The sequence below is a fragment of the Jaculus jaculus genome, chromosome 12 (assembly GCF_020740685.1).
Source record: "Jaculus jaculus isolate mJacJac1 chromosome 12, mJacJac1.mat.Y.cur, whole genome shotgun sequence".
Taxonomy (NCBI): domain Eukaryota; kingdom Metazoa; phylum Chordata; class Mammalia; order Rodentia; family Dipodidae; genus Jaculus; species Jaculus jaculus.
In genome coordinates, this window is record NC_059113.1 from 106675011 (window position 1) to 106699685 (window position 24675).

The 24675-nt window shown below is 40.2% G+C and overlaps 1 protein-coding gene across 3 annotated transcripts in view; it reads right to left on the reverse strand.

The window, feature by feature from the left end:
• Nucleotides 1-833: 833 nt before the first annotated feature.
• Nucleotides 834-24675, reverse strand: part of Fstl5 (follistatin like 5) — a 462806-nt gene continuing 438964 nt past the window's right edge. For all 3 annotated transcript variants that reach the window (XM_045131273.1, XM_045131272.1, XM_045131271.1), the window contains one exon: nucleotides 834-3229. In XM_045131273.1, the coding sequence (XP_044987208.1) occupies nucleotides 2515-3229 (715 nt within the window). In that variant the 3' untranslated portion in view covers nucleotides 834-2514. The remainder of the gene's footprint in view (nucleotides 3230-24675) is intronic.

Below are 24675 nucleotides of genomic sequence, written 5' to 3' on the forward strand. Positions count from 1 at the left end.
GCTGTTCACATTACATCCAACGAGGAAGCGAAGGACAAGGAGGAAGTGGAGCCTGGCTATGAAACCTCAAGGCCCCACCCTCAGTGACAACATCCTCCAGCGAGGTTCCATCTCTTAAATGCTCCTAAGCCTTTCCGAACAGCACCACCAGCTAGGGACCAAATACTCAAACCTGTGGTGGCCAATTTACATTCAAGCCCTAACACCTACCTTGCACCTACTTGTGGGTTTGATTCCCAGGACCGCATAAGCAAGATGGTGGCACATGCCTCTAATCCCAGCACTCAGGAGGCAGAGGCAAACAAATCAGGAGTTCAAGGCTATCCTTAGCTACATATTGAGTATGAGGCCAGCCTGGGATACATGAGACACTGCCCGAAAAGGAAGGCCAAATCAGTATGTCAATAATAATAAACTGTGGCTAAGATTTGGAGCATGGCTCAGTGGTAGATCACACACTTAGTGTGGGTAAAACCTTGGTTTCTTCACTGAGGAAAGGAAAGGTGAATAACTGTGTCCCCAATGTCCTAGTGTGCAAAGGTATGGAAAGAAAGAGTCTGCATGTGATTGAGTTCACTTTTTTTATATCCTAGTTTGATATTATTCCTGTAAAATATGAGATTCTAAACTCATCTCATATGTCTTGCAAAAAACACTATAAAGGATATAGCATTTGTAGATATATATATATATATATATTTCTTTGATGTCACTGTGCTTTCCCTACACTTCCACCCACGCCACCACTTTCACAATAGCACAGAGCAAGAGATTACAGTGGAAGCATAACAAAGATGGTGTGCACACCTAATCATTGACTGAGCACGCGAAAGTTAAAGCATCAGAGGTTTATTCTTTTCTCAAGCAGTGACAACCGAAGGAGCATCCACATGGTGTGAGCTACTGAAGAAGTGTGTGTGACAGACAGACACTAAACTGTTAAGTCACTGACACTTTGCATTGTTCATGTTCACAGGGCAGAGAATCACTGGAAAGGAAAGCTGACTGGATAAGGAAAAACATAAGCTGATTTTTGTTGTTTTATTAAATCTATCTCCCTTAATGGTTCCTTAAGCTAAGAAGCAACCTACTGTATCACACAGCTCAGGATGCCACAATGCACATGAGATAGGACACATTACAGATATTCCAGACTTCTATGCAGTTTTACACCATTTAAACTTGAGCAAAATTTGTGTTTAGAAAAGACCTTTATTAGATTACCTTCAGTAAATGGAAGTCATTTCAACAGCCTGTTCACATTTTACCAACAATAGAACAAAAGGCAAACAGCATTCTTAAATCAATCATGTAAGCGCTTCCTACAAGCCTGCGTAATTGTCTGCTTATTTCAATGATTCAACTAACTGGTATTTATCTATGTCTACTTGCCTTCTGTTGTCCCTTTTTAAGACAAGGGAAGAAACAATCACTTTTATTTCTCTGCAGTGTCTCAAGAGCATCAGAACTACAGCCCAAAGGGAGAAGGTTGCTTGAGGGTCACGACTGAATAGAAGTCATCTGGGAAAGTGAAGGGTGGGGTTCTTGGATGGGTCAGGTCTGAACAGGTGGAGCAGGGGCCCCCGGGGCACTGCTCTCCTGGCCTCCGCCCACTCCACAGTGCTCTTGGATATTGCTCCCTCATCTACCCTTCCTTAGATGTGGCTCTCTCTAAGGAGACCCAAGTAATGTTTTTCCTGAACTGAAATTTCAGATTATGCAACACTGGGGTTACCAAAAAAAAAAAAAAAAAAAAAAAAAAATCCAAGCAAACTTACTTTAAAAATATAATGCACTCTAGCGAGTGAAAGTAGAGTGCTCAAAACATGGCAAATGTTTTCACTATATTTAATTTTCCTCCCTTCAATCCATGTTCCATTGCATGCTCAGACTGAACTGTAAATAGCAAATGGTTTGTCAACTGTATATAACTTAAGACCAAATCAGGCCGTCCAGTGATACCTCACTGGGAGTCAAGTGAATGACTGGAGACACCGGACATTTCTTACTGACAACATCCGTATCTATGAGGGTGTGTAGTACGTGACTCTTAGCCAGCCTTTTCCCCCTATGACATTCCTTTCAAGGCACAAAAAGATTATCAACAGTGGACACGGGAAAGAATATTTTTGAATTTTAAGGTGGCACAATACCTTGTATTTCTGGGTTAAGCGTCGTGAAGAGGACAGAGAAACGATTAGACTACCTTAGAAATGAAATTATACTCAAGTCACCTGAAATTCCCTGCAGTTTAATTTTTTTTTAAAGTAATTTTAGAAAGACTTCAAAATGTCATTTTACGGGCTAAAATCACACCGTTAAATATTCAATTCTTATGATTGGTGTGATTTCTCATTAAAGACCGCAGTAGTAAATGTCTCTATAATCAACCAAGGAGGGGGTGGGGTGGGGGGGCTAGCTTGTCTGGGGCAAGCACGTGGACGCGGTTCGGCTGGGATGGACGGACGTCGGGGTGGACAGTCAGGGCGCGGCGCGGGGACCCCGGGGCGGGCGTCAGGCGTCGCCCACCCAGACCAGCGTGTTGCCCGCGCGCACGTCGGTGATCTCGCAGTTGAGCTTGCGCAGGCGCCCGTCCAGGACGAAGAGCGAGTCCCGCGAGGGCGTCATCAGGTACTGGCCGAACAGGCCGCTGCCCTGCACCCTGCGGTTGCGCGCGCTCCACGGCCAGCGCCGGGGCTCCAGCGGCTCCTTGAGGCCCTCGAGGACCGTGAGCTTGCCCGAGGCCAGCTCCAGCAGCAGCCCGCGCGCGCCGCCGCCCGCGCTGCCGTACGCGTCGTAGCCGCGCGCCTCGGTGCTGGACGGCTGGAAGGCCAGCTCGGCGACGCGCACGTCCGTGCGCACGGCGAAGGCCGCCCGGAGCTCGCCGCGCGCGCTCACGCGCTGCACCGTCACCAGGCCCCGCGCCTCGTCCACGCTCACCACGTAGCGCCCGTCCGGGGACACGTACGGCGTGCCGCTCACGTCGCCGTTGGCGCCCACCACCGCGTCGGTGACGCCGTCCACCAGCAGCTGCGGCGGCGGCGGCGGCGACTGCGCCCCCGCGCGCCCGCGCCCGCAGCGCACCACGTAGTGGCCGCCCAGGTGCGTGTAGGCCAGCGCCTGCGGCACGCACCGCCACGCCTGCAGGCTCACGGTCTTCACGTACGACATGGTCTCCAGGTCGATCTTGTGCAGCGCAGCCTCGTCCCGGTGCAGGATGAAGCCGAACCTGCAAAGGCGAGGGGAGGGGGACACCACAGTTAGAGCGGGGAGCGCACGGCCCGGGCCCAGGGGACCTGCCGCAGGGACCAAGGGGGGGCTGCAGGAGATTTAGGATTAATCTTTGGGGTGCTCTGCACACCTCCGCCCGCTAGGTCACGATTCCTTGACACTGGAGCAGTGGTCATGTATGCGGCAGGAAGCAACGCAATTAAAAATAAGGAACCCGCGGGCTGGAGAGATGGCTTAGCTTTTAAGCGTTTGCCTGTAAAGCCTAAGGACCCCGGTTCGAGGCTCGATTCCCCAAGACCCACGTTAGCCAGATGCACAAGGAGGCGCACACGTCTAGGGTTCGTTTGCAGCGGCTGGAGGCCCTGGCGTACCCATTCTCTCTCTCTCTCTCTCTCTCTCTCTCTGTCTGCCTCTTTCTCTCTCAAGTAAATAAATAAAAATGAACAAATAAAATAAGGAATCCTGTCAATTTAAATAGCCAATTTTAGGGGTTTTGGAGAGATGGCTTAGCGATTAATTAGGTTCAGCTTCCCAGTACCCATGTAAAGCCACATGCACAAGGTGGTGCATGTGTCTGCCCTTCGTAGGCTATGGCTGGAGGCCCTGCTGTAAGCGTTCTCTCTCTCGCTTTCTGAAATAGATAAATCAATTTTACAAAAATAACATGGCTCAGGGAAATTCGCGGAAGAGGGGGCGGAAAGATTGTTAGAGCCACGTGTTGGGATATGATGCACTGCACAGACAACACCTCTTATCCATCACTGATGGCTGGCCCTACAACACACAACCCACATTCCCCAACGAGGAGGGTCCTGCGGAGTGGGGAAGACAGGGAGGAGGCTGACGATGGCACCAACGTGGCTGTGTACACGTTGTGTACATAACTAATCCTAAAAATAAATAAATAAAGTAAATTGAAAAAAAAAATCAAGCAAATTTTACTTGAACAGAGAGGGGATAAAGAAAACATTACTTCCTATGTTTCTAAAACTCTGATCCTAAATAAACATGGATAGCTTATATTAAACCCTACAAAAACATAAGGCTTGAAAAGGTAGGTATCTGTGTTTATATGTGTGCACTTACATAAAATTTCATTCAATTCCTTTCATTATTTTTTTTTTTTTCTAGTGCAGGTTCTCACACATGCTTGCCAAGCACCAAGCCCCATTCTGTGGCTGTTTATTTGTATAACGTCTTTTGAATATTAAGGACTCTTAACAAGCAGGTGCCACCATGTCTGACATTTTATGTGGGTTCTGGGGTCAAATTGAGGTACTTATGCCAACTAGCACTTTACTGATTGAGCCATCTATGGAGCCTTTAGCTAGCCTTTTGATTTTAACATTTATTTAATTATAAAACTAATACGTTTTTCAACCTTGAGAAGCTTATATTGTTACCATTTTTAATGGTGTACATGCATTTCATTGGCTATGGTATATGGAACAATGAAAACATTGGGGATTAAGGGTATTTTTCTTTTAAAGCTAATTCAGTTTTTCCTTTTTTTCCCATTTTTGATATTTATATACATTTATATAATTCACATTTTGTTCTAATAACCTTCTCTTTCCTCTCCCTCACTACTAGTAATATCAAATTTAATTCCTCCTTTTATTAGTTTTTTAAAGATACTATTTTTATTTATTTGCAAACAGAGAGAGAAGAAAGACAGACAGAATGGGAGCACCACGGTCACCTGCTGTTGCAAACGAGCTCCAGATGCCTGCATCCCATTTGCGCATCCGGCTTTATGTAGGAACTGGAGAATCAAACTCGGGTCGTTAGCCTTTGCGGGCAAGTGCCCTAACCAGTTAGCCATCTCCTTCCTTTTTATTAGTTTTATTACTTTACTTGTTTTTTAGTCTGGATGTTGACTGAACTATATATATATATATATATGAAATATATATATATGAAATATATATATGAAATATATATATGAAATATATATATATAATATATATATGAAATATATATATATGAAATATATATATGAAACATATATATATGAAACATATATATATGAAATATATATATATGAAATCTTTGAGAGAGAGAGGAGAGAGAGAGAAGCTCCGAGCTACAGTACAAGCAGATTTCTAGCAATATCAAGTAAGTTCAATCAGAGACAACACTGGCCATGGTGGCGCACACCTGTGATCCCTGAATCGTGGAGGCAAGGCAGGAGAACCACCAGGTCAGGTCAGCCTGGGCTATGAAACTACAAAACAGGGTGGAAAGGAGAAAAAGAAAAGGGAAGAGTAGGAGGGAGAGAAAGAGAATGAGAACTATAGAGGAAAATTATATTTAAATTAACACTGGTCATCAGAATAATAGAGAACACATCTTTGTATTAGTCATATTGATTCAATAACTTTCTGATAATCCCAAAAGCTCATAAAGTAAAGGTCAGTGAGACAATATTGAATCTTTTATATTTGTAAGTGAAAAAGTAAATGATGCTATTGTAGTCTGATGGAAAGTAAAACAAAAGCTTAAAAAATGTTTAAAGAGAGACAATTACACCACCTGTATAGTTTATTGTCTGCATGCTTATCATCATGTGAAGTTAATTTATGTTGATAAAAACCATCTCTTAATTGTAATACAAAATAGGTTGCATTTAAGTCTCCTCAAAATTCAAATAGGAGTATTTAGACAGGACAAAAATATAAATAAACCCATGTATTTAATATCATAAAATAACATATTTTATTCAAAAATTAGTCATGCCTTAATTATGCATGACAGAGATTGACATCATGGAAATGCAGAAATATATAAAATATAACTTTCTATTTTGATGACATTGCATACAGTTATTAAACCTTGTTTAGCTATTTTTGAACATTTGTGAGACACTTGCAGCTACAGAGAATGTTATTTCATAGTAAAGTCGTTAATGTAACTACTTTTTAAAAGAATTCTACTAAGTATTTTCTGAAGAAAGCACAGAAAACACAATAAAGGGCTGGAGCGATGGCTTAGCTGTTAAGGCGCTTGCCTGTGAAGCCCAAGCACCCAGGTCCCATACCCCCGAGCCCACCTAGGCCAGATGCACAGGGTGGCGCATGCATCTATAGGTCATTTGTAGTTTCTAGAGGCTCTGGTGAGCCATTCTCTCTCTCTTTCTTTCTCTCTGTCTCTCCTCTCTAAAATAAATAAATAAAAATATTAAAATAGAAAAAACACTGAAGATTGCGTTTCATTTTGTGAGTCTAGACATTTTAAGAAATAGAAAAATTGAAAAGTTATTAGTGACTAATTATTAGCTATTATTCTGTTTAACTATGACCTAATTCAGAAACTATTAATTCCCTCATTTATATGAAACAATATCTTTGATGGTAATATTTCTAATGTCTTTATGAATGACATTCAGCACTTCTGTCCTATTTCTTGATTCTTCATCGTCTTTTCTAAGTCTGTGTTCTTCTAGTCAGCACGACTTGTATCTACATGTCCCAGACAAGACTTAAGTCCTGATGCCAGACAGGAGCATTCACGTTGTTAACACAGGCACCTGCAAACATTCTAAATGCTATCTAGTGCAAAAGCACATTGTAGGTTTTCATTCTTTTCTGAATACTAAAGCATAAAAGTCCTTCAAACCATTAGTTAAGTTTTATGTTTTTATTTCTCAGAATGAAGATTACAACATCATATGTTCACTATCCACTTTCATAGGTGGCATAAATGATTATATCCATCTATTGTCAAAGAAAAAGCATTACCTTTCTTGTAGTGGGTAATTACTATGGATATGTTGGTGTAGATGTGTATTTTTTGTGAAATCATACATTAAGGGGAAGATGTCATTTTTTTCCTGATATGAATTGTACATGAGCTCAGAGAAGGAAAAGAATAGTAATAGGCTCACTTAATGAAAGCAACAAGCCAATCATGTCCTGGTATTTCAGATCTCCTCTTAACTCTCAGCTAACTAGTCCCTTTGGGCAATGAATTTTGAATGCTAATGAGAAAGAATGAGACAAACTCAGTGTACCCCTGAATTATCTTGACTTTGGCAGTAAAAGAACGTGCCCAGTTTTTCCTGGGATGTTGCCTCGCCACTTTGGCACATAGATTTTTTAAAAGTCCAGGTAAAAATGTAGACACTTGGCTGGAGAAATGGCTTAGCAATTATGGCACTTAGCCTGCAAAGCCTAAGGACCCAGGTACCCACATAAAGCCAGATGCACAAAGTGGCACCTGTATCTGGAGTTTGTGATAGCTCAGCCTTGGTGTGCCCATTCTGTCTGTGTCTCTCTCTCTCTCTCTCTCTCCCTCCCTCTCTCTCTCTCTCTCTCTCTCTCTCTCTCTCTCTCCTTGCAAATAAATGTATACTTTTTTTTTTTAATGACACTGCAAGAGGTGATAACATAGGTACCTTGGCATCCACACACTCCATCAGGACTGGCTGGCAAAGGTAAGTAGATGTGCAAGGTACCTTTAGTCCTCACCAGTGAGTTATTGGTTAGGAAGTGGTGTTTCCATTCAAAACTTTCCCTTAGTATGGCTTGATATTGGAGAGTCTCCCACTGTTGATTTGGCTGTGGTTAAGTGTTACAAGACTCTCAGCTTCCCTGCCTGGCAAGAACTGGGCCTCACATGGTTTATTTAATGTTTGTCAAAACATGGATAGCAACTTGCTAGAAATGAGATTGCTTAAATCTTACTCTGGAATGTTTACTGGGAAATGATTGCTGCTTGTGTATTTTCCCAGTGTAGTGTGAGACTGGTGAGACTGGGTGTCGAGAATTAGTGTGATGGTGTTCTTTTCTCAATTAAAATTTTTATGAATCTGTAATCAGTGTAGCCAGTTGTGAAATGTGTGAAATAAGTCTCACCACTAATTATCGTTTTCAGGCTTCGAAATGGGGTCGTGACATGAGGGTCATGTTGACTTTGTTAAAGCATGCACTTCATCCCAGGCTGACCTAGTTTCCTGACCAGTCATTCACTGTGATAGCCCTGTTTAAGGGTGACTACATGGAGTCCTCACTTCCACAAGTTTCAGTTTTAGCATCAGTAGAACAAAGACAAAAGCATTACCTTTCTTAGAGGCTGGGAATAAAAGCATGTATATTACCAGACAGAAGTTCTTAGACCATAAGGAGAATTAGTTGCCCATTATGAATCCTATAAAATATTCTTTCTCTGTAACCTCAAATTTGATTTGTACCTACTGGCCACACTCCAAGCAGCTAATTTTTCTTCTTTAGAAAATTTTAATTGCATATATTCATTGTACATGGAACTGTGTTGCATCAGGGCACTTTCAGACAAGTCTATATTGTAGGTTGAGCATATGCTCCAAGATTCCCTTTCTCTCCTTCCCTCTCACCCTCATCAGATTTCTTTGTCCCCTAAGCAGTTTGGCTTCAACTTTCATATAATATTTGTAGGCATCATTTTTTGTGACAAATTATTACAATCCACAAATGGTAAAAGCAAAAACAAACTTATTATCAATATTTTGCAGCTAATGTTTTCATGTGTTAAAGATAAACATACTCAGTGCTGGGGAGATGGCTCAATGGTTAAAGGCAACACCTCCGAGATCAGCACACTCCGTAGAGCAGTGTTATTCTCTGAAACCATGCAAATAATATTTTTCCACTGTCCCTTGAACAGTAACTGAACGTCTGTTCCTACAGTCTTCTGTAAAACACTTACCAGTCATTGTCACCCATAGCATCTGATAGTTATTCTATGCCAGTGCTGACCTCAAATTCATCCCCTGAAATGCTAATAAAGAAATTCCAGATTGCAGCTTACATTAAACATAAATTTTCCATGATTTGTGCAAAGAGCAAGTCTTCATATGGTGGGAGATGTCCTAAAGGTAGTAGTTTAAAATGTCTGTAAGATTTAATGATTAATATTTGTCATAGTTCGTTAGTCTTCATGTAGACCTTCCATCCTCAGAGCCCTTAGGACAGTCCCCCATAATGACTAGTTTTACTATTTAAAGTTCAATCTTCACATAAGAATCCAGGAGAGGACCAAGTGCCTCTTCTGCCTTTCCTCCCGAGCCCGTTTCTCAGCACCATACACCTCCACAGGCTGTCATGCCAGTCTGCCCACACACACTGATGGACAGCAATTGAAAGTGGGGAGGAGAAGCTGAGTGTATCTGAGCAGCTGTTCCTCTCCTAAAGAGGCTACAATCCATGAATTAAGAAAATGTATTTCCTAATGCTTTCTGATGTCCTGAGTATTAAAACTACATCCTTTGAAATAAAATTTTACACCAAAATAATTTCACCAGGAAGTTAGCCATATGGATATTTTATCTATAAAGCCTTCATCCAAAAACATATGATAAAATCAAAGGTAATTTTAAATAATGCAATGCAAAATTATTACTATTTTTTCCAACTGGAAAGGTGAACATGCTGAAGAGATGAGATATAAAAATGTCATGGCTTGGACTGGCGAGGGGACTCAGTGGTTAAGGCACTTGCCTGCAAAGCCTAATGACCATGTAAGGCAGATGCACTGAGCAGCACAAGAGTCTAGAGTGTGTTCACAGTGGCTAGAAGCCTGGTGCCCCTAATTCTCTCTTGCTCTGTGACTTTCTGATTGCAAATACATGAATAAAATATTTTAAATGGCATGGCTCAATCCTACAGAGTGAAAACATATAACATACTTTCACATACATGGCCACATACTTTGCCCATGCCATGGCCCTCCAGTCTGTGACTGTTGGGTGTTTTGATAGACATGGGTGGTAAATGCAATAGGAGTTATTACTTAGCAAGTTATGAATTCCTTTCTATTTGATCTTTTTCTATTATCCTCCACCAGCCCATGTGAGCAAAAACTGAACTCTGTTGCTGCTGAAATACCAGAAGTTTTAATTTTTATGTGAACTTCACATAAATAGCTGAGTAAATCACACCTCTTTATAAGTAGTGGTAATGTTCATTTGGGGAGAGGCGAGGCACTCATAAGTAGAACTATGACTTTTTTTAGATTTATCACAAGAACAAAGACAGTTTCTAGGTTACTTGATGCTTTGGTGTATTTGTGAAATGATGGCACTTTGAAGTTCTCTGTTTTCAAAACATGGGCTGAAAACACTTAAAAAAAAAAAAAACTGTGTCATGCCCCCTGTCCTCACTTTTGTAAGTATGTTACTAACATTTTAAATATTATGCTTATATTATTTCTTTCTCAGCTGTTATTTCTAGAAGTAAGGGGACCTTGGGTGACGGTTAAGTCAGTAAAGTAAAAAAGCCTCACAAGTGTGAGGACTGGAGCTTGGACCCCAAGTGCCCACACAAATGCCATACAGGCATGGCAGTCATACAGTGACAGTGAATCCTCAGGGAAGGTGGCTGGATATACTGTCCAGATTGGTTATCTCTGGGTTCCAGAGAGAGACCCTGCCTCAGTAAACAAGTTGGAGATGAATGGAGGGAGACATTCAACATCAACATCTTGTCTCCATATGCTGGGCATACATGCACATGTGCACCAGAGCACCTGAGGGCACGTGTGACCACACACACACAAACATTCATACATGCATACCTCACACATGCAAAAAACTGCTGAATTACATTTTTGGTGTGCTGGATGTCTTCTGAGGAGTCTGTATTAGCTTGCATCCCAGAAGGAAGAGGGCAATATACAATCAGAATAAAGAGAGGAACACATCAAAGGAACCATGTGTGGTGACGGAAATAAGCCATAGGGTCGGTGCAGTGACTGGGTGAGTCCACTCATACAGCTGCTACCTGCCAGAGCCTAAGAGGAATTGAGTCATAGAGAAATGTGCTCTTTGTGCAAAACTGTAAACTTTAAGCTAAAAAAAAAAAAAAAAATAGATGGTCAAACATGCATCCTCAGAAAAGGAGCTAAATGTGTAGTTTTCAGTCTACCCATTGCCCAAATAAATAAGAAGTCAAGTTTCTGGTATGTGGATATTAAAATCCTGCACTAAAAGATCCCTACACTCTTCCATGGCACCCTTTTTACTTTCATCCGAGATCAAAGGAAAAGTAGAGTCAAGAGGAAATAGAGATTAGAGCCATTGTAAGAGTGCAGAAAATTCAGCTATGACAGGGACAAGAGAGATATTTTCCTACATGTATGTGTGTATATGTTTTAAACATGTAGGTTTTTTATCCATTCAACAATTGTATTCCTTGGTAACACACGTGAAGGAAAATTTCCATGCATGGTAATTTAGTCCCAGTATTCAGGAGGCTGAGGTAGGATAATCATTATCATGAGTTTGAACGCAGTCTGAGGCAACAGAGCAAGTTCATGATCAGCCTATGCTACTGTGAGACTCTGCCTCAAAAAAAAAAAAAAACAATATACACAATGTATTTGATTTTTTTTCCCTGAGAAAATATAAATTTTCTAACATATGTATGTAAATACATACAGAAATACATATTTACACCTGTATACTATACTCCATCATTTAAAAAGTCCATCATGGCCAGGTGTGATGGTGCATGCCTTGAATCACAACAGAGGTGGGATGAGTTCAAGGCCAACCTGAGACTACATAGTGAATTCATGTCAGCCTGGACTAGAGCAAGACCCTACCTTGAAAACAACATCAACAACAACAAAAAGAAATAGTCCGTCACGATGTTTCACCGAAATGGAGAAGTACTGGTAGAACAAACAGTTCAGAAGCAGAGTCACAACACGTAGGAGGTTAATAAATGAATTAGCTCCTGTTTCACATTTCAGACAAGATACAGGCTTGTATGTCTGCTCTGTAAAAAAATGTATATATCACAGTTTTACACAAAATAAAATATATGTAGATAGATTTAGAATAAATAATAAAAGATCAATACAAAGCAGTCACACAACAAAAAACACATAAATATTGGTAGATAAGGTCTTTTCAGCAAGATATAAATCAGAAGGATAAAGCTTAATAAGTATGACCATATTATTAATAAATAATTTTAATGCAAGCTGAAAGTGAGAGAGGAATGTCAGTAAAGGTCACTATTCACCTATATTATTAAATAGTAAAATTAAAAGGAATAAAACCTGAAGAGTTAGCTACTAAATAAATAAATGAGTATTTCTCTTGAGTTAAGAAATTTATGGCCTGTAACATGAAATGTTCAAAAATCCTGAAATAGGGCTGGAGAGATGGCTTAGCGGTTAAGCGCTTGCCTGTGAAGCCTAAGGACCCCGGTTCGAGGCTTGGTTCCCCAGGTCCCACGTTAGCCAGATGCACAAGGGGGCGCACGCGTCTGGAGTTCGTTTGCAGAGGCTGGAGGCCCTGGCGCGCCCATTCTCTCTCTCTCCCTCTATCTGTCTTTCTCTCTGTGTCTGTCGCTCTCAAATAAATAAATAATTAAAAAAATAAATAAATAAATAAAAATCCTGAAATAATAGATGAATATAAATTAAGAATGAAAGAATTTTATCAATCTGTTGTTAACAATATTCGAAGGATGTGAAGCTCTGAGACCAGTCTTGATGTGGATATATATTGTCTCACACACGGTCGGTACAAGTATCACTGGTTTAGCCTTTTGGAAAATAATTTGCTATTATGTCCTAAAAGTTAAATTATGACTTTGATTTAATGAAGCAATAATTGATGTCATTATATCCTCCCCCAAATGCTCATGAGATAGCGTGGATAATAATAGTCATTGCAATACTGGTTACAATAAGGTAATTAAGAGAAATCTAAATGGAAACCAAAAATATGATGGAGGTATGAATCACCTGCCTAATGAATTTCCATAGAAAAGTTACAAAAACAATAGCGTATCACTATTGACAGAGACTGATGATTTTTAAATAATGAATACATGCTACATTAAAACATTATATAATTTAATGCACTTAAGTAAATGATCTCAAAGATCATTCAACAATTGTTGATGAAAGCTTGTTGGGCTTGTGATAACGCATCTCCTGATTCACTATCCTGAAGAAACAATAATAAATATAGAAAAAAGTTGTGTGCAAATACACTCATAACACCATTGTATACAAAAGTAAAAGTACAAGAAATGTACAAGCCCAGATATAAGTGTGTTTTATATAAACTGTTCATAACTACAAAGATTACTACATGTGAACATAGAATAGACATGTCTAAGTGATGTTTGCACAACACAAACTTTAGAGTGATGCTTGTAAAGCTACGTGAAGGTGTAATGACATCTTATGAAGGTATAATTAAACATTGAAAAATAAAACAAGCCTGTGCATGGACTGCAGATATCTTCAAGAGCAGAAATGAAGTCAGAAGATGCATTAGCTTGCCTTGTCATTTTCTTTGGTGTTCCTGTCCATTATCAATGAGCACAGCCTATTTCTGTGCTCATTGAACTAAGCTACATATACAGATTGACACATAGATGTTGCACAGGCAGAAACACAAAAGCCTGTTAGTACTAAATTAAACTTGAGTGACTTTCATTATAACTGCTCATCCTTTTAATCTTGAATACATATTCCTCAGCCACATAATATACATGTCCAGACTCCATACTGTGCATTAATAAATGATTATCCATGTAAAGATTCACATTCAGAGACAAATGTAACGATTACTAAATACCAGAATATGCTTGGCTATTAAGAAAATGGAAATGATTTGTAGGAACAAAGATTATCCATACAGTGAATGAATTCCTCAGACACAGGCCAACTGGTACACCAATGGTACAGGAAAGACCGTGTGTAACAGTTAAACAGGACACAGGGCCAACATACCATGTTCTTGTCTGTAATAACAACAAAGAATTTTCACAAGGGAATTAAATTAAACATTTTCCAGAAAAAAAAAAAAAAAAACTTGCACCTGTGTTTCAATGCACAGCAGGTTACACCAGAAAACGACTCCATGGTAACAAAAGAAACAAATGTAAGTTTCATTGTTCTCTGAACTACTCACTTTCTGAAATCTTCCCTCAAAATCCATTCTGGCACTAACACAAATTCTGCACTCAAATGTGTACCTGTGATAACTGTCTGAATGTTCCTTTTTAATTATATTAGAGTAAATTTTATTTTAAAAATTATCATTGTCAATTCAATGACTGGATTCCAGAATTTAAAAATCTATGTGAAGTTGCAAATCTCAGAAAGTGTGTCTTTTCCAGAGACGGACCAAAAACATAGAAGTAAGGGCAGAAAGAAGGAAAAACAAGGTAGAAGGAGTTAACTTTCAATTCTGCTGAAAAACCTGGTCTTGGTAAATTTATAGCCATTCCCTGCTGATTTCTTTTTAATTGGCCCAGTGGCACAACAGAGAAATGCTGAGAAATGTTGCTGAAAATGATGTAGAAATAGAAATACAAGAATGTGCCTGATATTACTAATGTAAGTCTCTTCAAAGATTGTCATTTCGTGGATTTAATTTCTGTTTGTGTAATTGTGATTATGCTAGCTAATTCCCAGAATACTCAGAGAATAAATTAGTTTTAAGAATATCAGTGTTTTAAATCATGACTTTCCTTTCAAGGATGAAGCACATATAATTAAAATGGTTATAATTATAAGTTGAAAATTAGTTGTAGTTCACTTGGAGGGAAAACATATTGCTGTACCTTCTTTTTTGCATGAGGGGTGTGTACTGTGTACATATATGTAGCATGTTCACATGTATGTGGCTCTACATATTTTTGAAGCCATAGATCAATGAGGGCTGTTTTGTTTGTCATCTTTCACCTTACTTTTTGAGACAAGAACTCTCAATGAATTTGGCACTCACCCACTGGGGTAGACAACCTGGACATCAAGTCTTTGGGCCTCCTTGTCTCTGACCCCAAGGGCTGGCATTACAGGTGGGCACTGCCAAGCCCAGCATGCTACATGGGTGCTGGTCCTCATGCTTGTGTGGCAAGTGCTTTACCTACTGAGCCACTTCAGCAACCCTTTTTTTTGCTATTTTATAAAAATGTATAATTAATGCTAATTAATTTGGAATTAAATAATGACAGTCTTTGTTCTTTTACTTATGTTGATTTAAAATTTTCTTCCTAGTTTTGATCTTAGATTTTGCTTAAAGGATTTTAAGTGATTTTATATATCTCTGCACGGTATGAGTCTGTTAAGAGTAGATGAAAGACAAGAAGGAACTGTTTTTGGGACCTATCCAGTTAGAAGGATATACTTCACATTTCTGATTAAGAAAGGAAGTGGTGTACACAGATATATTATCCAGAAAAATACAATATTTGAAACAACTTCCCATTTAACAAATCACATAAAATACATATTTAAACTTTGTTCAAATAAAATTATTTTAAACAATGCTATAAATTATCAATAAAATTGTAACTGTTGATATAAATTATTTGACACGTGAGACTGAGCCCTCCCTGTAATTGCTGAACAATGTCTTTGTTAACTAGCACCACGATATGCTGAACTTTCAGAACATGGTTATAGCATTTGCGGATTGTGTGATTTGTTTTGAATAATAGTGGAATTTTGTAAGCTTTGCTCTGATAGCAAAGGACTTGTACTCTGGCTTCTTCCTCCTGTTGAGTTTCTACATAGATAGATAGATAGATAGATAGATAGATAGATAGATAGATAGATAGATAGATGGAAGATAGATAGATATTACACATGGGAAGTCTGAGGTGTTGATCTTTGAGCTGAGCATGTCTGAGATCCCTTCATGACACCCACCACTTCTTTTCAACCAACTTCAAGACAAGGATGCAAATCCTATTTATGTGTGTCTACTTTTCAAGTATGTATACAAGATTTAGTTCTTCATTGAACCCCATTTGCTTCTATGAAAAATCGAAATAATACTGAGAACTTCCAGGAATATTTAGTAATTCCTGAATGCAAAGGAAAATAAGATCACTGAATCAGTGTGACAATAGCTTAAAGCATTTCAACACATTAAAAAGTACTGCCATACATCTTGACACTTTCTTTCTGATTCTTTTGGTATTTAAGCCTTTAAGGCACTAGATTTTCCCACTATCTTTACAAAATTAATTCATCTTACTTTGTCTGAAACCCAACAGGAATCTTTTAAAAATTAATAACATTCATGAAGCTTTTCAAACTTGGAAAAATGATTAATGGTTCTAGAAAATGTGTCCTAATAAAATATGAGGGCTGGAGAGATGGCATAGCGGTTAAGCGCTTGCCTGTGAAGCCTAAAGACCCTGGTTCAAGGCTCGGTTCCCCAGGTCCCACGTTAGCCAGATGCACAAGGGGGCGCACGCGTCTGGAGTTCGTTTGCAGTGGCTGGAGGCCCTGGCGCACCCATTCTCTCTCTCTCCCTATATCTGTCTTTCTCTCTGTCTGTCGCTCTCAAAGAAATAAATAAATAAATAATCAAAATAAAATATGAAAAGCAGGTGAGAGTCTTGTGTACCCTTTCTGGGTCAAGTTCCAGTAGTTTTCTTCCTGTTTTCTTCTATCACTGATCTGTGTTTGAAAATGGGACTCCATCCCCTCACTTGTGTCTTTGTGAGAAAAATAATTCAGGGTTTATATAATTAGGTATTTACTACAACCTTGGTCGTTACTTAACATTAGCTAATGGAGTTTTAAGAAAACATAATCATCCCATAAAAGACCAGCAAGGCCATTAGACATAGACACAAGATAAAAGTTATCAATGCAATGTGAAGGTCATTTTCTTAAAAGAAGTAAGCAATAAACACATTTTTAATGTGTAGGTCAAGATACTCCTGGTCTACCATAACTTTGTATCATGATTATTTCTTGAGTCTTTGATGTGATTATTGTTTCCAGTTCAGAAGTCACTCATTTGTCCTGGGAAAATGAGCTAGCTGTCCTCGACCATTTTATGTCTAATACATACAAGCTAAGTGTAGATGTTTGTGTAACATTAAACAACCAAATTCAACACAAAGTAAGGAAAACATTACTAGTAAAACAACAAAAAAAAAAGAACATGGAAGAATTAAGAAAATATCTAAATGAAAATAACAAAAACATTCCAGCAATTCAAGAAACATTTTAACTGACAATTGCTTTTGTTCTCCCATCTGAGGAGTCATATGAATAGACTTAGTATTTTCTTCTTTTAAATATTAATATGAATTTTACTGTTCAAAGAGAATACTCTAATTAAGATTGCCAATCATTTCTCAGCTATGAGAAAGATGTGCTTCAGGGTCAGGCCTGGCTTAAGAACTTGTCTTTTATGTCCCCTTTACTGAGAGCTTGAAAGTGTTACTTTGTCGGAACCTTGGTGCTCTCTTTCTTTTTGTTTGTCTGTTTCCTACTAATGCTACTTTGCCGTTTTTCCTCGTAATGCATAATCAGAATTAAGGGAAATATGTGTACTAAGTCTGATGTATTATGGGTGCTTAGCAAATTATAGCTATTATCATTAATGCTAATGCTAAGATGTCAAGAAAATATATTAAGATGACAAAGAATGTAAATACTAGTTATTAGTTCATTCTTGTCAAGAATTTAGAACACTTGCCTGAGAAAGAATGATACATAGATATATGTAAGGTCTACAATTTTCTCCTGAGGAAGTTTTCTTTTAAGTTCATTTTTGAGACTCACTTAACTGTTTTGAATAATCTCTCAGCTTTAATTAGTCAAAAAGGGCATGTTGCACATATAGGCCTCCTGTATAGCATTTGGAATCACCAGGTGCTAATTGTGCTTGACATCCTGTTTAATTTATGTCTGCAGTGAGTGAGTGATGATGGATGACCACCACATGCCAGTTATGTCCTCACGGACTTCAGGTATTTTCAAATGCCATAGAGAGGAATGCTTCTGCCTCACACATTCCATTCTTTGAGGCATGGTTGACTTTTATTCTGATTGTACCTCTTCATTTTTGTTGATTTTTTTTCCATGACAACCCATCAGCATTAATTTATAAACGGTGAGTGATTTCCCTAAAGCATCACAACATAAATGGACAAACTATTTTTAAGAAAAAAATATAAAAGGCTAACATGATTCTGTGTCACCCCGCACTGTTCTGACATCTAGGAAAGAGAGTGGGTGTGTTGTCTGACTGATGTGACTCGGATTAAACATGTTAGACGATTTTCTGAGCCATAAGCCTTCACTCAACAGCCTTTGTCCTTTTCAGAATTACACTGCAATTAAAGCTCAGGGTAGCTTGGGGAGCTGAGGTCTTTGGACAGGTCTCTGCAGTCAAGAATGGGATCAGGTTCCTGCATGAAAAGGACTTCCTCATTTTTCGGCCTCTGTCCTCTCGTCACATGAGGACTCAGCAACAAGTCTTAGTCCTGGCTCAGCCTGAGGTAAAAGGAGAATTTGTTAACTATAAGAAGGTGAAGGTAAGGGAGAAGAAGTCTGAAAAATGAGAGAAATTTTAACATATCTCTTAGAGTTGCCAAACTCTCCAGGCATGGTGGCACATGCCTTTAATCCCAGCACTCAGGATGCAGAGGTAGGAGGATTGCTATGAGTTCAAGACCAGCCTGAGACTACATAGTGAATTCCAAGTTAGCATTGGCTACAGTGAGACCCTACCTCGACCAAAAAAAAAAGAATTGCCAAACTCTGTGAGTAGAGTGAGATCAAAGGAAGACTGCATCAACTTAATCAAGGCAGGATTAATAAAGATCAAAATCCTTCTGAATGAAGGTTTGGGGAAAAAATTAGAAGAAACGAAAGATTGAGTCATCTTACCAGGTGAAAAATTGGGCTCAGATGTACTTGAGCTGGGAGGAATGCGCCTGTCGTGAGTATTTTCACCTTAGTTTGTCATGAGTGTATCTGCAGAGTAAGGTGGTATCTTTGAATATCTTTGTTTTCTTTCCTTGCTTATTCTCTTATCATATACCATGTTGATCTTTAGACAGCATAAATTACTTTCCACTGCATAGTACAGTATTTACAAGATAACATGGAGGAAAGTGTGCAATATTCTCTTCTAGGTCGGGACTAGAGCACCTCTAGTTTTATGCAGCATAATTATGGCATGAACCTTGTTCATATCTTTATCTGGGCAATAAATATTGTGCAAGTAAGTATGTAAGTATTCCAAGTTGACAAGAATCTGAATTTTTATGATTAATTTTATTGTTTAATTTTCTGGACCACCGGATACCCAACAACTGGTTAAACATTATTTTTGGAATGCCTTGGAGAATGTTACGGGAAGAGATTAGCACTGGAATTGGCAGACCAATAAAACAGATGGTGCTCCTCAGTGTGGGCCAAGATATCCACCAGTCCAGGGCCAGGTGAGCAGGGAGTTAGGTCAAAACCAAGTCTCCATCCGCGTGATCGTGTGCTGGGCGTCCATAGTGCGCTCACCTCCCTGCTTGCCGCTGACTTGAAGCTGTGGGATTAGACCAGACTCCACGCCACTCTCTAACTCCAGGGCTGCGAACTACGTGACAAGATCCCCTGATTCTCAAGTTTACAAATGTCCTGTTGTGGACCTTAGACTCCACAATTACATAAACAGGGCCTTCTGATGCATCATGTCCTGTATCTGTGTGAACTTCTGGTTCTTCCTCTGGGGATTTTGTAAGACTGTATTCGGCTTCATGCAATTTAAATGTGCCATCCTCTATTAATGTCTATAAATGCCTGCCTTGCAGGACTATTGAGAATACTATGGGAGAGCTCAGCAGACTAGCAAAAACCTGGTAGGACCTTTTTTTTTTAGTACAGGGAGTGGAACCCATGGCCTCACCACTTGCCTAGTTATATACCTGTATACTTTGGCCCTTGGTGATTTTAAATAAGGTCTCGCTATGTAATCCAGGCATATTTTGAACTGGCATAGGAACACAAGCTGGCGCAGAACTGGTGATCCTGCCTCCACACCCAGGAGGGCGCCCACATGCTTGTCCTGAAGAGAATTTACCATTTCTGCTACTGGTGTTCTAACGAATTTCCTGAGAGTCCCAACCAGGAACACTCAATTATTACACCTGAGGTAATCAAAATTATTTGTCTTGAGTCAATTTTCCTGTTTAGACTGCCTTAGAATAACATAGAAGCCAGGGAAGTTGGAAGTCATCACAGAGAAGAAGGTGGTCTCCAGCGATGCCGAGGACACAGGAGGCACCGGCCCCTCTCGTGCAGCCTGGGCACCAGTGGCCTATCATGCTTCCCTCCTTTTTCCCAGCAGTCAGTGTAGCAGCAACAACAAAAATAGCAAGTGATTTGAGCATCCCTGCAGGACGCCTTAATGCTGCCCTTCAAAGTGCCCAGGAGCGTTTGTTTTATTTCTCTGAAATAAGCAATAACATAATACAACACGTTTCTTTTTTAGAAACAGAGAGTCTGAAAGAAGCCAAAGTGTTGCCTTGCACTGGGCCGGTGGACTGAAACGCATTTCAGTCCATTATAGTCCCCATCACAGCTCCACTTATCTATGTGGAGCAGCATTTATATTGCTGTTATTACCAAGTACCTGCTAAAGCTGTTTATGGAAACCACAAGGAAGAAATAATTTTTACACTCCTTTTAGTTTGCTATAAATTCAGAGACAATTTTGCTTGAACAGCTGATCTGTGAATTAATAATGAGAGATAACTTTTTTCACTATAGTGTGTCAAGTACTTCCTTTGTGTTTAAAAATTGATGAGGCTCAAAACTCCATTTCTTTACATGAAACAGATTTCAAAAGCATATTGGGCAATCACCACTTCTCTCATATGGAAAAATCTTTTCCAGCTCATGTCTTCACCAGTAAAAATGAAATAAAAGTAGCATTTTGTTCAGTATGAACTGTGGTTATTCTCCTTTAAAGACTTCCCAAAATGCTGTCTTGAAAAATCATGCCAATAATTATTTATAGTGAAACGAATAATTATTTTTTCTAAGAAATTTTGTCTACATAAACAATTAATTGAATTTTTAAATAATATGAATAATCCTCTCAATTACTTCTATTGACTATATATGTTTATATTTTTGTACATTTTATAGGCCAGGATAGAAGGTGACAGAACATCACTTTGAATCTTTAACATATTCTGCAAATAAGATTCCATTTTAAGAAATTATAAATTGTAGAATGTGTGAAATTGGAAGTTTATGAAGACAAACAGAAAGATTAGGGAGAAACTAGAAATTGGATAGAAAAAAAAATTACTAGAAAATGTCACTAACTTACCCATGCTTACCATATTTAGATACAGTGTCAGTGACCTGCGGTCCTTAAAACCTGGAAGTGCTTACCCCTAGCACAGCATAAAGCTTGTGACTTCCACATAGTTAAGGGCTATCGTGTGGTACTGCAGTGAATAGAGCTACACTGGAGATGTCCACATCCTAAAGACTGTGCCTGCATCTGTGAAGATGTCCATTGCCCAAGAAGTCCCCATTCCAAAGAATGTGTGCCAACCCAAGAGCCAGGTTTGGTTGCTGTGAGTCACCACGGGGGCTCCCAAGGAGAAGCAGCCGGCCAGACATTCCCGACTGAGGCAAGCTTGAGACTTCAGAGTTTGCTTTGGAACTGGAGGACTTTGGTGATGATCTGTTTAAATCCCTTCATTTTAAAATGAAATCCTTGATAGCCAGCAAGATCAAAGGATCAACCCGAGCCACACCACACGTTGTTGAAGAGCTCCAATGACAGCCTACATTCCCAAGTTCAGTTCTCTCGGGAATGGCGTGGCCAAGGTTAGAGTCTAAAACTACTGTGGGGAATTAAAACAGAAAATCCAGCTGGTAGACAATGAAACAGTGAAGGCTATATTGAGTTTTGAAGGTTCTAAACAACAAAAGACAAATGAACTTTAAAAGGGAGGTAGAGGGCTGGAGAGATGGCTTAGCGGTTAAGCGCTTGCCTGTGAAGCTTAAGGACCCCGGTTCGAGGCTCGGTTTTTTTTTAATATTTTTTGTTCATTTTTTATTTATTTATTTGAGAGCAACAGACACAGAGAGAAAGACAGATAGAGGGAGAGAGAGAGAATGGGCACGCCAGGGCTTCCAGCCACTGCAAACGAACTCCAGACGCGTGCGCCCCCTTGTGCATCTGGCTAACGTGGGACCTGGGGAACCGAGCCTCGAACCGGGGTCCATAGGCTTCATAGGCGAGTGCTTAACCGCTAAGCCATTTCTCCAGCCCTAAATAAAAATTTTAAAAGGGAGCTAGAAAGTATCACGCTTTCTAGATAAGATCTCAGTGTGTGCTTCTAGCTCAGTATGATTTGTGCTGTCTGACTTGGGCACATCTTATCTTCACGTATTTTCTACTACATGCCACAATTAAGTATTAAAATAACTGACGTTAATTAATTGTGCAAAGTGAAGCTCTTCATGCAACATTGATTTAGCAGTAATTGTCAGCCCTGTATGGGGAGAGCAGTTTTTCCACACTCTAGTGCCACGTCCTCTGAAGATTTCTATCAGCAAAAACAGAAACACACAATCATTTGATAAGAACCGCAGCCTAGTAACCCTTGCCGTAATCTTACCATAGGCTCCAAGAAAATGAGAAACAGTAGCTTGGATGCAGCAAATATCCCATGTGCCCCGGGTTACAGGATACATTGCAACCAGCAGACAGAAACACACAATTCTAGGCAGGCTTTTATCAAAAGGTAAAACTGCAAGGCAGATGTGAGAGTGCGTGTTTCAGCGTGGAAACGGCCCCGAGCACAGCTCTACCACACGACCGTGCTCCTGCCGAAGCTCAAGGGCGCAGAGCATGGCAGCGAAGGGACGGCTTGCTCTAATCACAACGACTAAGTCAACAATGTAATGCTCCTGATATCCAGCTGTAAGTGACTGAAAGTACTCTTTTCACATTGAGTTAGTTACTTCGGAATTAGAGTCACCCAGAACACATTGCAGCAAAAGCAAAAAAAAAAAGAGAAAAGTTCATGAAAAGATATATTTCTTATCAAAGATCCTGTTAAATCTAATTTATGCCAATACTCTCATGCTGGATTTTAAATGGCTACAATAACTGGTGAGGGGTGCGATTACTGCATTCAACAGTGGTGCAGGACTGCCTTCCCCAGGACTCGCAGAACTCCCCTGTCGGCCAGGGAAGGAGCCTCTTGGAGCCCCCGCAGTGGGGATTTCATTGAGCACAGGCCCCAGCAATACCTCCTGAAGACTGCACTTGTGAAAGACAGAAGCACGTCTCCCACAGACTTCTCTGAGCCAGCAAAAAGACGCGATTCTCATATGAAGGTAGTCCTAGCTCTAACTCTGAATGGGGACTTGGGGCTCTAAGGATTTAACAAACTCACTAAGTCTTCCTGGCCCACCATGGCACTGTAAGATGCTTCCACCTAAGCTACCTGCCTTTCTTCTAGCTCTTCACTCAGGAGTCTCCAGGGCCAGGTGGCTCCTCGGCCTTGCTGGGTTTCCTCCAGTATCATTATCTTAAGTGCTGCTCCTGTTAAGTTCCGTGCATTGTGCTTGGTGTTGGCTTTTCAGATGACCCTTCATGTGAAGCACCCAAGTGTCAATGAAAGACAGTATTTGCTTGGAAGCCACGTCTTGAATGTGACGGATTTTCAACAAAGGTAAGATATAAATAAATTTAATTAATTAATTAATTAAAGGGTCCTTCCTCATAGTAAGTGATCAAAAAGCAGACTTGGCGACTCCTAAGGCAATGTTCACACTGGTCAGTGAGGAGAAGGCAGAGGTTCATGTTTCTGTGACAATAAACAACAATACTAGTGATAATGAACCTGCATCACAAGCTGGCCACACACTTGTTATCCTCCTACCCCAGCTTCCCAAGTGTCAGACTGTAGACATGAACCGAGACACTGATTTCCCAGCAGTTTTCTAGAGACAGATGAAACCTTTTCAATATTGCAGAAGAAAGTCTTTCAACATCTTTACCAAAAATTTAAACTGAATACATTCCCCAGTGCCTTGCAGCCTGCATGCACACCACGTGTAGCGCTATGTGACTGTGGGAACAATGCGGTGATTCCGACCGTGGTACAAGGAGCCTTATCCTTGTGGTAAAGGTAATCGTCAGCCAGGACGTTTGTTGTCAGAGGAGCTGGCATGCAGTTCTAGTAGGTACAGAGTGGAGGGAGGGGAACAGGTTCAGCAGAGAAGGCCACAAGAGCAAACAGAGGAACTGAAGAGAGACAGGCCAAATGGAGTCACCATGGGGGCTTTGGCAGAGGGGAGAGATGAGCAGGAGGAAGGAGTAGGTACTGAGGATAAAAACAATAGAAAGAGTCACGGACGCAAGGGCTCTCAATCCACGGAAAATTGAATATTTAGTCTACAGCTGCTGATGCTATTATTATGTCTGAAGCACTGATTTGACTGCAAATGCAATGCATGAGGTGGAGGAACAGGTAAGCAAATCAAAACTCCACAGTGGTGCTCGAGTCGCCAACGCTTGGGGATCCTGCAAGAGCGGGAAGTGGGGCAGCAGACGCGCTGTCCACAGGAAGCAGAAGGTCCACACAGGGGCTAGCGTGGGGCAAGCCAAGTTCACGGCGTGGCCAGTAAGTGTCTGTGGACAGAGGATGGCGA